Source organism: Brienomyrus brachyistius, chromosome 7, assembly GCF_023856365.1.
Source record: "Brienomyrus brachyistius isolate T26 chromosome 7, BBRACH_0.4, whole genome shotgun sequence".
NCBI classification, from domain to species: Eukaryota; Metazoa; Chordata; class Actinopteri; order Osteoglossiformes; family Mormyridae; genus Brienomyrus; species Brienomyrus brachyistius.
Window position 1 is genome coordinate 26,338,351 of NC_064539.1, and position 17,786 is coordinate 26,356,136.

The following is a 17,786-nucleotide window of genomic DNA, read 5'->3' on the forward strand; positions in this document are numbered from 1 at the left end:
AAATCTATTATTCAATAAACTAAGACAAGCAATCAAAAAGTGACACAAAGACATACGGAGGTGACGAGGTATAAGGAGCCAGAGGAGACCCTCATGGGGGGGGGACAGGGGGAGGGGGGGCGGCACAGGCCACTCACAGCAGAATCCTGACTAAGATATCCAAAAACAGCAATCAGAAAAAGAAATGGTACATATCGATTCTTGAGGCTCAGATAATGGATATTTTGCAAATAGAACTTTCACAAACAGAAGGATCGCTGTTCCCAAGTCAGTGCTTGCATGTTTTTTTAAGCAGCACCAAAACACTGAAGTATCATAAGCACATATTGTGAAAAACAACTAATTTCTCACATAAAATTTTTTACCAGGACCTTCAATAAACGATGAAACGAAACAGCCATAACTAGAATGAAATCAGAGGAACGTTCAGCAAAAAAAGGTCACATTCATACTGTGGTGGACCTTTCCAACAGTAGCTTAGCTGAAGACGCACTGCAGGCCTGAGGAAGAACAGGGGCGTGGTTACTAACTGTCCGATAGCAACCGGCATCAACAAAAACAAAACATAAGACAAAATGACTACGGACGTTATTGATCTTTGTTTCATACCCTGCCTGGCATCTGTGATGGAGCTTTGTGGAGAAAAGAGCCCCACCCAAAAAGGGTGTAGTAAAGGTGGAATGAACGCGCGAAGAAAAATGTGAGCAAGACCCAGCAGCACATGGAATGTACCACAGGCGGGCAGACAGGAGAATTAGGTCGACACACCACATCGGGAAGGAGTTTCACGTCTTTTATACCTGCTATGTTGAGGGGCAGGTCTCCGGAGAGGAACGGAGGCCTGAACTGCTACAGGCTTGGTCTGCTGTTCCTCTTTAAGAGATGATGACTAATGTTGAGGCGCGGAGACCCCACCCCTCAACCACGAGCAGCAAAAGCTGCAGCCCAAAATAACAACGATGGCGTGCGTCGAGAAAACAAAAACGTTTTTGCAAACTCGCGTCTGCATCCTGAAAAGGCTTTTGCAGACCATCTGTGGATACATTAATGATATAAGCCAGTATACAGGTACGTGATGTTGCCAGGCGGATAACCAATAAATATTCATGGATTTTGCTGAAAACAACACACAGGCTGAGATGGATCCTAGGGATAAAACCTAAAAAAAATCGTTTAGAGTGTGGAATTAACTGTAAAGTTATAAAGAAAGAAGCGAGAACATATTGGCTTGCATGGGGGGGGAAGAATCGCCAACTCTCATGTAAAGCAAAAGCAGCTTTAAAGGAAACGTTAAAGCAGAAACGTGTTATTTCCAATGTCAGATTACAGAGAGTCGAAGTAAACAAGTATGTGTGACCAATATTATAATGAACGTAATGGATGGAGTGGCAATCCCGTTTCCCCCGGGATTCAGCTCCCTCTTGGGCTCCTTACACGTTGCTAGGACCAGCATATTACACTGTTCTTCTCAGCACTTCAGAAGACAGGAAAACCCCTCCAACACACCAGAACACGAGTGCACTGAGCACTGACAGGTTAACAATGGTTTCCCCTGCTGTCACACAGGAAATGAGATTTATGAAGTGCTCACGGTACATACCATTAGTGTGTTTTTCTGTAAATCTGGCTCTCTAGGTCAGAATATAAGTAAATCCAGTGCCGAGTCCCACAGGTCCACAGGTCAGCAGGTCTAATTCCCCCTCAGAGTTTATTAAAATACAAGTATCCCTCAGACAGCACTGAACAAGAATGTAGGGGGAAAAAAAACATAAAAACACTCCCAAAACTAAGAACTTAAACAGGCCAGTGCCACTCAAACCACACCCTTTCTCCCACAAGGCTTTGCACCACCCCTGGCCAACCACTGGCTGACACAGAATCCTGGGACCGCCTCCTCCCAGTGCAGGCCAGGGAAAATATAACTCCACAGACATGCTGAAAGTTGTTTCTGGTGAATAGGATCAAGTACTGTCTTTTTGATTTTTTTTTTAAATGAATACAAAAATAAAAAATAAACTCTTAAGATTATTTAGTAAAGTATGGTTGTCAGTGGAGTGTGAAACGCAGATGAGGTGACCTGGCAGACGCTCTGAATGCAGGGCTCTGGGTGTGTCAGGAAAACTCAGGGCATTGGAATCTATGCTGAATGGCCCAAACATTCGGAGGGAGGGGGGGGCACAGAGATGCACCGCATGAAGATGAGGAAAGCCCCCCATCCCTTCACACTTAAGTGTCAGGAAAGGAAAGGGAAGGGAAATGAAAGATAAAAAGAGAGAGGGATAAAAGGAAAGCAAAGCGCTGAAAGAACAAGAGGAAAAATTAGAAAAAATAAAGAAAAAGAGGGGGGGCAGGGAGGGGGGGGAGTCTGTTCTCAACAAATGCACAAATTTGTAGAACTTATTCTTGGTTACACTTTTTGGTATAAAGGCATTAAAACGATCAAAACTGTGAATGACTGAAAAGGCTGAAAAATAGAAACATGTTTAACCGGGAATTAAACCAGATAAAAGGGCAGATATTTTACAGATATCTTATCCAAAGTCGACATAGACCGACAAAATCAATAGCTGTAACTTTAAAGAAGTTCAAATGGCTCATCCTGAAAAAACAGCGCCCTCTGCTGCTCAAAACAAAAAAAACTTCTCAATTAACTTGTTATGTTTTGCTTATCCTGTGAAAATTATTCAGTCAGCCCTCTCATAATATAAGGTCAGTGACCTGAATGTGACATAACAGTCACAGGGCAGTGCGCACATGCTGTGCCCGTGGGGAATACCACTGAATCGCCCGTCCATCTAAACACTTAATCTGAGCAAGGAAACTGTGGGGAGGGGGCTGGAGTCCTAATTAACTGCATGTCTTTGGACTGTGAGCGGAAACCGCAATACCCTGAGGAAAGCCAGACGATATGGGAGAAAACGCAAAATCCACACTCACACAGAAGAAAGTGGAATTCAAATCCCAACACTGTACCTATGAGGCAACTCACTCCACCACTGTGCCCACAGAACCACATACAAGGAAATAATTCATATTTAATTTCTTTGAAATTATGGCATTAATATAATTGCATCAGCAAGAATGGCACACCCTTTGGTACTTTTCCATAAGTGTTGCAATGTTGCATCACGTGTAGGATTTTAATCTGAACGTAACCGTCCTGATCTTCACCGTGGGAACTTCTCTCCCTCCTACCCCGGTGAATTATAACTCTGAGACTCTTACCTTAGTGAAGCCACTTAATGGTGCCGGACAGAGACCCATGCATGGTGCCCAGCAAGCATTCTTAATAGATGATCTGTATTAATCCACAAGGGAGATTCAAGATAACTATGCAAAATATCAGCAAGTTTGAGGGCGTGAAGAAAGAAGTAGACCTCATGCAGCTGAGTATGGACTACGAGACACTGACGATGTCAAACAACAGTTACCAATACAGCCAAAATTCACAGGGACGGTGCAATAAATTGGCAATAAACAAGTAATAAACATGAAAAGAAAATGCTGTACATGCTACAGCATGTTCATAATATAAAATGCATTGACTTCATATGAATCAGAGCCTTTCTGAGGTATAGGCAGCTGGGGTGCACCCTGAGGAGGAGGCTAGTGCATCTCAGGGCATGTACACACAGCCAGGCACACAAAAACACACACACGAGCACACGAAAGCACACACACATAGGGATGTACACACGCAAGTACGCACACATGTAGGGTATACCTATCCTTATGGGGCCCGCTCATTCACTTCTATGGGAAAAATGCTAACGCTAACTATGACAACCTTAACCCCCACCCTGCCCTAACTATAACCATAAGTTACCAAGCAAAATACAAAACTTTTAGTATTTTTAGTTTTTTCATAGCAGTCACTGGTTTTTATAAAATAGAGTTTTCCCTTATAGGTCCCCATAAGGGGAAAAAAAACGGATATTTATCACGTTAAGGATAAGTATACCTGCTCTCACACACACACACACACACACACACACACACACACACACACACACACATGCATGACTGCACACAGAGAGACACAAATTGTGGGGACGTCCCCAAATGTATGTTTTGGTTTTTCCCAAAATTATTTTGCTTCGTTGGGAGGAGGGGAGTGCAGGAAGTATCCTGCCAGGCCGTTTTTTTTTTTTTTGGGGGGGGGGGGGGGGGGGGGGAGAGAAAGGTGAAGGAACTAAAATCCCAGTTCAATTCAAAAATGCTTTATTTATCCCAAAGGGAAATTAATAATAATAATAATAATAATAAAGAATACTCGGTATTTCTATAAATAAATATATATGTTTTGCATTTTTATAGTAGCTAGATCATTTTGACTTGGTCATTTATAAGTAGCTCGCAAGCTGAAAAAGTGTGGGACCCCCTGCTCCAGATGCTACCACACTTCTTACTGAGGAGGGTTATTGTGAGGTGCCAGTTCATCGCTGGGCATATGCACACACACACAAATGGGGCCTGTTGAATGACTGGTACCACTAACTATGTTGTAGGGAACAGGAAGAGGAATGAAATGGAGTAGCTGCCTCCACACTGTGTGTGTGAGGATTGCATGCTCACCCCACATCATGCGAGTTTGTCTCCTTTTCCATGCAACTAAGCAAACCAGAGTGTGTGTGTGTGTGTGTGTATGTGTGGATTATGTTTATATTACATTTTGGGGACCACTTTTCAGGTCCACACGAAGATCCATGAATGCAATCAAAAAACTAAAAACCAAAAGTCTGGTATTTAGTTTGGTTACTTATGGTTAAGGTTAGGGTTGGGTAGGGGTTAAGGTCATTATTTTGGGATTACAGTTTTCCCCATAGAAATGAATGGAGAGTCCCCACAAAGATATAACTGCAAACCTGTGTGAGTGTGTGTGTGTTTCTGTGATAATACACATTGTGGGGACCCTATCTTATTTTGACATTGTGTGCACATTTTTTTTTGGGCTGGTCTGAGGATTTCAGAAACTGCTGATCAACTAGGGCAGCACATCAGCAAGAATCACGATGCAGAGATTGCCATTCAATATATTGTGGTACTGTAAGCGATGCTATATATTCCAATTTTTTTAAATCTAATTTTAGGAAAACTGTCATAGCATAAAGAACATACCATCATATGCATAAAATCGAAGAAAAGTTAGCAATAAACAAGTGCAATCACATATGGGATCTGCATTTGCTTTTATCACAGTCCACGTAACATCTTACACATATTAACAAACAAACAAAAAAATGTGGTTGCAGGATTCATGACACAATCTTGCAACGGGCATGGCTCTTATCAATCTCCTTAGTGACTTCTTTATTGTGGAAACCAAAATGAGCTCACACTTCAGCTCTGTACACCTTCTTAGCTGGTCTAACTCTTTCGGATTCAACCATCGGTGATAACGTCACTATCAGCTAGAGAAGTGCCCTCATGCTACTTCCTATCATAGATAAGAAACCTTCATTGATACTGTACAATGACTTTTCTTTTGGAGCAAGCCTATAGATGCCAAGATAAGGATAACACTATAAAAGAGTTTTACGGAAGATAAGTACAAGTATGATTCATCATAAAAAAGAATATTAAATATATACACCCAAAATAAAGAAGAATAAAAAAGCAATAAATTAAATGCAGGTACTGGAAGCAAAGAAACCAGTAGCACCATCATTGTGAGAGGGATATTACACAACAAAACAGTGGCATTGGAGAGCCAGTGCACCTATGCAGGCCGCCATCTTGGTTCACATTTCTCAGTTTCGGTGCTGCCAAGTCTCACAAAATCAACAACCTCACCACTGAAAACAAACCCAAAATAGGCCCACTGTGCAAAGTAAGTGGAGAAATCAAACCCAAAAAAGGAAGGAACATTGTCTGTCCTGTGTTTGCCATATTATGTGTGTTCCTTGTGAATATAACATTCATACAACAGTAACTGAAATACTGGAGGCATGGCTCTAAAGTTTTACTTTATCATTTTCTTTTGTTATTCTGACAGCAAGTAGCTCCTTATGGTTTACCATAAACTAAATATAGTCCTTTGTAGGGGGCGGCATGGTGGTGCAGTGGTTAGCACTGTTGCCTCACACCTCTGGGATCCAGGTTCGAGTCTCCGCCTGGGTCACATGTGTGTGGAGTTTGCATGTTCTCCCCATGTCGTCGTGGGGCTGAAGATAGATTAAAACGCTTATCTAGTGCTTGGGGGTTTAAACAACTCAAAATGAACCACCGTCTGCCACAAATCTTATGTAAATATTATATGTAAATGATTAATTTAAAATCAATTCAGTGTTTTTGAGAATCGATACAGTATCACAAAACATAATATCGTGATATTCAATTTTATCGAAAAACCACCTAGTGAACCGGCAGTTCTCTGAGTTCTCTGAGTTGATGGCAGAGATCAGGGAAGAACGGCCATACTGGTTCAAGCTGATAGAAAGGCAACAGTAACTCAAATAACCACAGCTAAGCAATGCAGAAGAGCATCTCTGAATGCACAGGGCGAATCTTGAAGCAGATGAGCTACTGCACCAGAAAACTGGACAATTGAAGACTGGAAAAACGTTACCAGATAAGATGAGTTTCAATTTCTGCTGCGACATTCAGATGGTACGGTCAGAATATGGCGTAAACAACATGGAAGCATGGATCCGTCCTGCCTTGTATCAACGATTCTGGCTGGTAGTGGTGTAATGGTGTGGGGGAGATTTTCTTAGCACAGTCTGGGCCCTTTAATTCCAAGTGAGCATCATCTAAATGCCACAGCCTACCTGAGTATTGCTGCTGATTATGTTCATCCCTTTATGACCACAGTGTACCCAGCCTCTAATGGCTACTTCCAGCAGGATAATGCGCTATATCACAAATCTCATATCATCTCAGACTGGTTCCTTGAACATGACAGTGAGGTCACTGTGCTCAAATGGCCTCCACAGTCACCAGATCTCAATCCAATAGAGTTCCTATGGGATGTGGTGGAGCGGGAGATTCGGGTTGTGATATTTCAGCTGACAAGTCAAGTCAGCATGGACCAAAGTCTCTGAGGAATATTTCAAGCACATCATTGATTCTATGCCACGAAGAAATAAGGCAATTCTGAATGCAATAGGGGGCCCAACCTGGTACTACCAAGGCGTATCTAATAACGCGGCCAGCGAATGTGTATCTGTGTGTGTGTGTGTGTATGTGTGTGTGTGTGTGTGTGTATCAGGAATAAGAGTTAGGTTTCAGTTTTTTATATGATAAACATTTATTTAAATATTGATTTACATTTTAGGGCCTTTTTTTACAAGGCATATAAATAAAAATGAATGAATTCTTCGTTTAAGAATTAGGAATATTAGGTTTTCATTCTATATTTTATCTGCAGGTATTATTTTTGTACGATGCATGCAACCAGCTAGTCATCGCACAACACATGTCGTCTAATTCATAAGTAAATTTCTCATGGTGGCAACTGGATTCAATTAACTTGTTTACAAAATGTCTGCTGCTGTGTTAGTTGGTGATGCAATTGAGCCTCACACACACACACTCATATTCATATCCTTGTGGGGGGGGTCCATTTATTTCTATGGGAAAAACCATGCAACTATGACAACTAACCCCTACCAAGCCCATATCTTACCCATGCAGACTTTTATAAAATTGAGTTTCCCCCTATGGGTTCCAAAAATGTCCTCACAAGGTCAAAATAACAGGTTTTTACCACATTGACATTTGGTTAACACAATGTAATATATACATCACCACACACACACACATTGTAGCATTAATCAAATTCATCCAAAATAATCATTCTGACAGCTCTTCTTAACCAGCCTGGCCGGTTTTACACATCAGGACTGAACTAAACTGTAGCAAGTTTACTTCAACAGCACAACTCCATGTCACAAAACTACAAATACCCAACAGTCACTCTGCACCACATTATACTAAATATACCAGAGATTTTATAAGTACATAATAATCTATCTACAAAACTACCAATGTTTGTTATTAATGAATCACATAACTGATTTCTATATATCCAAAGACAGACCAATATTGCCCTATTTTCCAACTTGTCATGCCATCATTACATGTTATTATATTGCACCACAATCATGCCCTTTCAGGATCAGACAGATTAAACAGAGTTAAAAAATACTACATAAAACACAGAACATTGGATAGAAGGGATGAGCAAAAGGAACAAAAAGCTTGGCAATGCCTGTCAGTATGACAGACGTGCCACACAGATCAGCAGCATTAGCTACTTATAATGTGTCATGATGAAAGATGTTTTCAAAGAACCCTCTATTTCTGGACACGTTCATGAAGCCTCTGACCCTTAATGGTTAAATCTTACTGATGTACGGTGTATCTTTAGGTATGAAGGGTATGAACTTGAATAACCTTGTCATAAAAAAAGAAACATTTAAAATGGTACGCTCAGAGAAAGACAGATATGCCAGCCTAGTAACGGGTGTGTGTGTGTGTGTGTGTGTGTGTATCGTTTGCCTTCCTGTGTAGCAATGTACGCTTCGGTAATTTAAACTCATAGATCGATAGCATCTTGATACTCCTACGAAGGGGCCCATCAACCCTCCATGCACCCCCCCCCCATTTCTGGTTCACAGTTTGGCTGCACTACCTATAGTTCTGCCAGTGCACAGATTCAGAAAGCGATCAAGCAAACAGAGTCTGTTTCTGCATTTGGCAACACGAGTAGGAGCTGACTCTCGTTCCCAGACTTGGCCTGTGACTCTCCACATTCCTGACCCCTCCCACCATCTCACTCACTTGGACATTTGCCAGAAACACTCCAGTGGACTAAAGTTCCCATGCCTTCAGTACACAGAACCCATAAACTGCCGAGAAAGTATTACTGTTTGAAAAGTATGATACTTCCAGCAGTTGCGCTGATCTGTGAAATCTCAGCCTCAGCTCACCTGCTCTTCTGCAACCTCATCCTGCGCTTCCAGGCTGTCCGTAGGGGGTCGGAACCAGCTGAAAATCTGCCCCATGACGCTGACTCTCCGCCGCTCACTGAGTCAGTCTGTCCGCACTCCGCTGCAGCGTGTTCTCAACACGTCCAGGGGTGGGAACAGTATTCAGGCAAAGGCGGGGGAGGAGCGGGGTGTGGAAAACGAAAGGGTGGGGATGAAGGGGACGGCTCAGCAGCTGGGCAGGCTCAACTTTGGGCTAAAAATGGAATATCAGTGCCCTGCTGTCATAGCACCTGACAGCGACGCACAACGTAATATCTGTCAGAACAACGAAATGCACACACACACACACACACACACTCTCATATCCATGCCAAGGAAACACACCAACGCAAACGCAGAAATACTTAGCCAGAAAGAAAAATATGTTATGCTATACTTTGAGCCTAATAATCCCACTCAAAAGAAGCACCGTCGATTCCTGTCATAACTTTACGGCAGCCTGCAATTAAAAGTTGTTGAACTCCACCAATTCCTGGCCCTGCCTACTCGAATGGTCACTGATGGCCAACTCCAAAATGCAGTACAAATAAATATGTAAGTTGGGGATTCTTATATGTAAAATATAATCACATTCAGTTCACTCACTTTACTGGGTTTGGACAAAATGTAACTCGACTTTTCACATTTTCTGTGATTATGGAATTTCAAAAGTAGCTCAGGGTTAAATGTCAAGCTTTTAGGTGTCACACAAGTGTCACAGATAACATGAATGCATACAGCATAATGAATTGTACTGCTGTCCCTCACATAACTGATAAAGATGTTGTTAAATACACCGCAGAGATAAAAAGCTGGTGTGATGTAAGAATATGGCCCCAAGTCTGTAAAGAGCCTGCAAAGTTACAGGGTGAACAGCATTCCACATCAGCGCTGACGTAGACACACAGACCTCTGCAAACACCAGATATGTGCATTTTATCTCACTTCAATAAGGGAACATAGGAGTTCTGTTTCATTAGTGACTTTAACAGCGTTAGAGAATATAATGGCAAAATGTACAGTCGATATGATCCTAAAGCATAAGCCATAACAGAGAAGATTTTTAACATCTCACTTGATTTTATGAAAATTAGAACCAACACTGACTGTAACCTACTGCCAAGGAATTTATTTGCTCTTCTAGCAACAATGCCTAAACATCTCCTTAATGGCTGGTTCTAGCGTAGTTCTGAGAGGTGTGCCTGCAGAAATACTCACTTTCCTGTAGCGGAAACTCGCCCAATCTGACCTGAATAAAACACACAATGCCTGTTTGACCCCCCCAAGTCCTTCACTCGGTTCCTCATGCCAAGAGAAACTGGTGTATCTCTGTCCTCCATGCAGATTTCTGAAACATATATATTCACTGATATTCATCGACTGCCAGTATATTTTGTCGTTAAAAATTAATGTAACGCCTCATTTTCATCAATGAAAAAATCTTTAGAAACTCATCACTGCATCACAATATTTGAAATTTTTGCAATATTGTACTATTTATAAAATAAAAAAAAATTACTCTAAATAAACTACAGCCAAAGAGAATTTATTATATACCAATACAGCCTGTCAGCTATGCTGGTGTCATTACTGCAAGTCTGTGCCAACAGACCTAAAGCAGTGCTGGAAAATTACTTCCTTTGCTCAATGTCAATTCCATGGAATCCAAAATATGAAGAAAGTGTTTTAACGTGACTTATTGATGGTCTCAACCCAGTTGACTATCACAACCCATGCGATGGGACAATTATAAGTGCATAACATGCAAAGTTGATATTAAAGTGCCCTCTGTTTCATAGCTAGAAGATGAGATGACCTTAATTTGCCTGCAGGAACATAGCAATGTCTGTGAAATCAGAGATCAGGAAGCACAAGCCTTTGAGTTACGAAAACCCTAGAAGGACCTCTAGCACTAAAACTGCCCCCAGGATTCTGTCCCACACAAATAACACATGATGAGAGGGATCAGGCAGCCAGTGGCCTGTGTGACACAACTCAGTTGGTAAAGTCCAGCTATTCTTAGCCACACCTTTGCATTTATCAGAGCCTGTCATCAGTCTGGTCACAGGACCCAGAAGAATTTCCCAACCCCGGCATGGGACACAAGACCGAGTCCACATTCACACTCTTAATGACAAAACAAAAATTGTCAGATATCTTTGTGTCTGAAGGTGACTCTATTCAATTTTGACATGCTGAGTTCAAATAAGCGGCTGAAATTTGCCTATCGCATCAGGATTTTTCTTACATCAAATGGTAATTTTAACATGACACCTGAGAAACGCAGAATGCAGTTAAAAAAAATACATAAAATTAATTCCTTTTGAATGCAACCAGGCACCGTAAAATGGGATCAATCTTGGAAAACGCTTGAGACACTGCAAATAACAGTGTATAGTTTGTCATAGTATAACCAAACTTTCTCAGATATATTTGCCAAAAACTGATTTCATGCGTTACCCATTTGCGGTACAGCTATCATGTGAAACAAATAAACAGCGTGGGAACATCTGCATGCCATTCAATTCAAACCACGGCGAGCGTTCCTACAGACAAAAACCTTTCTTCATTTTTTTTCTGCGTTCCCTCTGTTCCTCATCACCTGAACAGTCTCCGAACAGTCCGCCATCATGTTCACATCCCATGTTCTCGCTTAATGGTGTTGTAATGCATTATACAACACACTCACATAAAGTGCCTTAGGGTGATATATAAAAACAAATGGAATTGAATTGAACCGAACCATGCAAAAGTAACAATCGCCAACATGATTTCTGGGCTCGCGCCAGACCATTGGAATTCCAAAACTAAGTGATTTTTTCACGCCCATGTTTGCACTCTATGAAGTGCCTGTGGCTCAACTTGACTACACTGGTTATACTACTACAAGATACAAAGTACAAAAGAACTGAAGTGAAGCAGTTTGAACTGTGTAGCAGTATTACGTCCTGCTATTTTGCTGGGTATTTTTTTATTTTATTTTTTTTTTACTCCAAGGTGTTCAAGGTGTGATCATATTTCTTCTTGGGGCAAGCATATCAAGCAGGGTAGAACACACTCGACTGGGGAATCTTCAAAATGAAACTCCCATCAAAAGCCAAAACTCCCCTGAAACAATGGAGCTGAACAAAAGGCACCAAACACATGTAGAGGCTGCCAACTAAAACACCATCACTCATTATGTGCAGAATCAGAGAGCCTGGGCAGGACTGCGGAATGAATACATCATTGTTCATTTACTGACTTGTTTACAAAGGCAAGTCAAATGCAAAAAATACTTTTAACCTTATGTAAATATCCTACATACCCAAAACTAAATGCTCGACATATTTAGAAATATTAACAGTAATTAAAAAAAAAAAAAAAAAACTTACTTTTGACCACAAACTCCATCACCTCCAGTTACTTTTAAAAAGATATGATACTATTATACTACATTTTGCTAAATTAAGTCAAAGTTAAGTGCATATATAAATATACAGTGGAATCTGTTTTCCAGTGATTATGTCTGTCTGGGTGAAATTGATCACTATAAAAGGATGATCATTATAACCAATACTTTCTTTTTTATATCTCAGGCAGATTTCCATCAGATTGACATAATATTTATTACATAAATATAAAGTAATAAAACAGACTGCGTCACTATTTACTGAATTTTACTGATGAATACAGAATACAGGACAATTGTTTCAAACGCTTTTCAAATTACAGTACTGCACAAATAAAATTACTGAACTGTGTATAGCTAAAATATGCTAAATACAGTAGAGTACCATATACAAATATTCAGTTCAATTCAATTTTATTTATACAGCACACTTCCACAATGTTACATTGTCTGAAAGCGTTTATTGTAGTTTAACTGCTGCATCTCGGTGGCTCATTTTGTTGGTTTATTATAAGCTTTCATAAGTCTACATTTGTCACTGACAGAAAATGATTTTCTTTTTCCAGTCATATTTTCTGTGCATTTTTCTTAGCCTCAAGTAGCTAGCCAGAAGCAGATGGATTACCACAATGCAAAATAGGTGATGAAAGAAAATTATTTAAACGGTATTGGTACAGGAATGATTCTGTCCCAAGCTTTTTGGTCCACGTAAGCGGTTGATCACTGTAAGCAGTTTCCATTGCACTGCAATGCAACAATGCAATAATTAACATTTGAACACAGAAAGTAAGAGTCAAAAAATAAACTCTGGCAACAATGGATCACGTCTGAGGTAATTTACAAGAGTATGCTCACGAGAAACAGAGGTGTGCCACTTGCATTCTCTTGACCAAAGGCTCGGTCAGAATCTTTATTGTTATACAATAACAAGAGACCACAGTGAAGACAAATACTTAGTAACAGTAAAAAGATTCTGATCTACTCATCAGACCAAACCTTTTTTTGACACTAGAGGGCAGTGTCTACCAAATGAAATGCTAATTGTGGAGTGATGCTTATTTTCCATCTTGCACAAGAGAACTGGCTGACAGATCCGAAAAGGAAGGGCAAAATTATATTATGTGAAAAACTGCTAGAAAATACAAAAAGATACAAAATCATAACTTGTTCTGCAAAAATACCAAATATTAACCTTTACTGCAAAATGTAGTATAGCGACTTTGGTTGCAGATTAGATACATTCCTAAAAGCAGCATTTCTTACTTTCTTACAAGAGTGAAGCATTTGGTGTTACATCATACTATCCAGGGGAGGAACTTCACAATTTTCGCTACTAGCCAAATAGGATAGTTCTGTGAAACTAGTCTGAAATGTGATTTTTTTTTTTGTTCAGCTTTTTCCTTGCCTCAGAAAAGTGGGCAAGCTTATTTTCCAGCCTTGATACTATGAAATTTATACCTGAAAAGGCCATGAATCATACAGCAAAAGAAATACAATTAATTAACAAAACTCTTCAGGTACACTGTAGAATTTTGCAATACCAAATAGTGGACACTTTCATGTCTTCCCTCAGTATGGCTGGACAATATGGAGCAAAAACAATATCTCTGTATGTTTAAGCAGAAGAGCAATACACGGCATATTTTTTTATATATACACGCACACATACACACATCTTGGTATTGTCCAAAAATATGTGTACATTATCCTGTGGTTTGAATGATAAAACCGATTCAACCCTTCATCACTTTCCAGCGATGACTAGTTCCTAATATCTGTCCTAAAATTATTATTAGAAGAAGCGACCTACAGCAACAGTTTTTATGAGACTGACAACGTTTGAGGCAAACAGTGTAAGAACTGTTTTTGCGCAATGCAATTTATGCAATACATAATAACGTAATCTTAAAAGTTAGGTTTAACAGTCATACATTGTTTTGCGTTTGCTGTTGTGTTCTTTATGATGGCAAAGCAAATCTGACTTACCTGAGCTGTCAATTGAAATGTATTATTTTTTCCACAACTATAGGGGGGAATGCCACTTGTGTAACATACCAGTTGTGCAGCTTTAAGCAGAAAAGGCTTACCTAGTTACCTGTTCCATATGCAGGATGACTGCACCTTTCATATGAGTCTCCCCTATTTTATTTCTCATGGATAAACCTCATGTTCACCATTACCCTATACTGAATATGCATGTTATAGACAATGTACTTATGGATGCATGACGCCATCATTAATAATACTATTGCTTCAAACGCAATGGCATAGAGACGGTAGACAATTTGTTTATTTAATTCAGTATAGTGTAGCCTAAAGGACAAGGTGAATTTGAGCACTTCGGGGTTAGGTCTGAAAGGGCCTTCAGACTCATACCTAATCCGCTATAAAAGTAAGATTATTATGCTGGTACATTTGCATTCGTACATAATTGCATGTTACCCGAAAAATCTGCGATGTCCTACCAAAATGTTTTATCCAGCTGAAATATACATGAACGTAAACTGAGAGTAAAAACCGTAAATGACGATTCAGTTCAAACACTTTCTAAACTTAATTGCCAAGTTAAGTTCGCTTATCAGATTAAAGAGTGAAACAATAGACACTACGCTACAAGACCTAAGAGGAAATCTAGCCTTTAAAACTGGAATCTTACAGACGCCCAACCCCCTGAAAGCGAAATACAAACCGCATTAGTCTGTATTTTTAAACGTAGGAACATGTTCCCCTAGAGCAACTGAGAATTATTTTCATCTAAATTCCTAAAGATTTATAGGTCGCTACCAGAAACCGTACGAGATCCAATCTCTAAACATAATTTCCATCATTACCCATAAAACTCGTAATTATTAAAACCAATGGATGCAATCTTGCGACAATTAATTTCAAGATAGTGCAGATTTATAAAAATTTATAAAAAAAGAATGTTTCTTAACTCCGAGAACATGTAATTAGGAAAAAGCACTGCATTATGCATAAATGATTCCTCTAACTGCGCAACAGTTTTCTTGTTTTGTATAGTTATGTTATATATCCTACTACTGAAATAATTTTCTGGGACCCACAACGTAGCAAACGTTGATAGAGAGTAATAATAATAATAATAACAATAATAATAATAATAATAGTTGGCTCACCGCTTTAGTTTTTTGATGACGGTTGTGTTTTCTCTTGTTTGGCATCTTTAAACTGTTTAGAAAACAGTGATCACTCGATAGTTAGTGGCAATTCAGAGAAATATTGCTAGCGTTTGTGCTGTCCCTTTTACAACGTGTTGCCCCACCCGCTGAATAACTACAGAAGTTTGTGATACATTCCAGTTTTCCGAATCTCGCAGAGGTGGAGGGGCGGGATCACACGTCCGCAGTCTGCACCTCCTCCTGGTTACGGCTAAATTGTATTACATGGATACACTATTTTGTAACGTGGACATACTGCTCGCTCTGAGTAAAACGTAACGGGATAATTTCCTATAAGGGTTGTATCCTCTTAATGCACGCCGTTCTTTTAAGCCTTTAAGATCTCACCAAACCGCATTAACAAAAAACTAAATTGTGAATAACAAAAGTGTATAACCTAGTAATTACTAAGGATATGGAGACTCGTCGGGTTTCTTGTAACTGAGTCTTTACTGACCTGTCCTATCGACAGCATCCCGCACGGGATTATGGGTACTGTATTTCCTACCACCATATATTGTGCCACATTAATGTATCGGGAGAAATTCTTAGAAACGAGCAGGCAGCTGTTCTTTTCTCACTCAAACAAGTCCATTCCATTTTTTTTTTGTTTATTTTTGCCATGGGCGACCAGGAGCTGCATTTGCCAAAAGTGGCTCATTGTGCTGGACTCTTTAGGCTGCAGGTATCACAGCTGTAATAGTGTAAAGGATAGTGACCCGAACACGGTAAAGTGTCTGTATCCTTACGTGCACTTTTTAAGTGCTTGGTTTGTAAACAGCTTTCGAATAAACCATGCTTTCCCACGTTATTTTATTTCTCTGAGTTAGAATTACTTCAAACATCACTGAAACAAAGTAAAACATGAGAAGTTTGCTCAAATTGGTTTGCCTGGGGCATTATCTAGAGGTAGTTCTTGCAATGTTTGCCCAATTTGGCTTGTTTTGTGGATAAAGAGAGAGAATGGATTTTGATCACTGGACCCATTTAGAGGTACAGAGACCGATGTGAGCATGCTTTGCTTTACATGTAAATAAACAGGAAGGCATGTTTTGCCTGGCAGCCATTTTGAAACGTTATTCAAAAGTATTTGTACGTTATTTCGATCGGGAAATGATTTAAAATGGATATAAAGTTTGATATTGTTATAATGGTAACATTTCGTGTGATGTTTTCCTTAGAATTGTCACAAAGTTTTAGCGTGCTGAATGCGAAAAAAGCAACTTGGGGTTCGCCGAAGGACCAGACCTTGAAATGGGATACAATTATTTTAAAGCAATGTAAAAAGTCCGGTTTGTTTAGAAGTTGTTCTTAGTGTTCAGTTACCACGGTTTCAGTTATTTGTGGCTTGATTTGTGTGTAGATAGATAGATAGACACGCACACAAAATGGACAAAAGTATTGGAACACGCCTCTTAAACCATAAATAACCAAGCATAATGCAATACGTTTAGCGTTTTTAGTTTAATTGCATTCACAGATTTTTATGAAATTGAGTTTTCCCAAAAGAATGTCCCCACGCGGCTAAATTATCAGGTTTTTAACACTGTCGCACTGTAACACTGCTTGACCTTGATACTGGCAAATTGTATTTATATAAAAATCAATGCCGCCGCCCCCCAATTTTTTTTTCTTTTTCTTTTTCGAGGTTGACGAATGTCAATACATTTAATTTATTATGTATTTGAAAAACATTTAACTTAAAAAGTCTAGATAAATACCTGCCTCATCACCATATACTAAAGGCTGAATAGCTGCATTTCTTTATTATGCATAACATACTTGAATATGTCTGTTCTGTTAAACCCTTTTCTTGAGGGTTGTGTGATTTGACATGTCAGTGCATTTGATTTACTGATTTCATATGTAAAATATTTCTGTTTTGAGTATCTTTTATCTACAGCAACTGACCACAGACCTTAACTTTAATTTTTGTTGAGCCCAATATACTGCTACTAAGTACTGTGGTACCTTACACAAGAAATACAAAACAGCATTTGAAGAGACCGATGTTTACTGTTATAGTTAGCCCAGAGCTACAAAATATCTGTTTCATCAGTGCATCTTATATTTTCTAGTCTCCAGGGTACAGAAAACTGCAGATTATCTGAAAATTATAGGAAATATAAAAATATGAAATTGGTTATCGGTATCGGAATCAGCCATGACAAGAACTTAATTATCGATATCGGTTTAAGTTTTTCGGACCTACTTTCAACTCATTTGTCATGCTCATGGTAACGT

The 17,786-nt window shown here is 39.5% G+C and overlaps 1 protein-coding gene across 23 annotated transcripts in view; it reads right to left on the reverse strand.

Moving 5' to 3' along the window:
- The window catches only part of cast (calpastatin), a 42,276-nt gene extending 26,258 nt beyond the window's left edge, over positions 1-16,018 (reverse strand). For 15 of the 23 annotated variants that reach the window (XM_049021465.1, XM_049021459.1, XM_049021458.1 and 12 more), the window contains exon 1: positions 8,934-9,094. In XM_049021465.1, the coding sequence (XP_048877422.1) occupies positions 8,934-9,008 (75 nt within the window). In that variant the 5' untranslated portion in view covers positions 9,009-9,094. Of the gene's footprint in view, positions 1-1,600; positions 1,781-8,933; positions 9,095-15,500; positions 15,676-15,999 lie in introns of those variants that run through there. The other 8 variants (XM_049021475.1, XM_049021461.1, XM_049021454.1 and 5 more) reach the window with 7 other exon arrangements.
- Between the last annotated feature and the right edge of the window lie 1,768 nt (positions 16,019-17,786).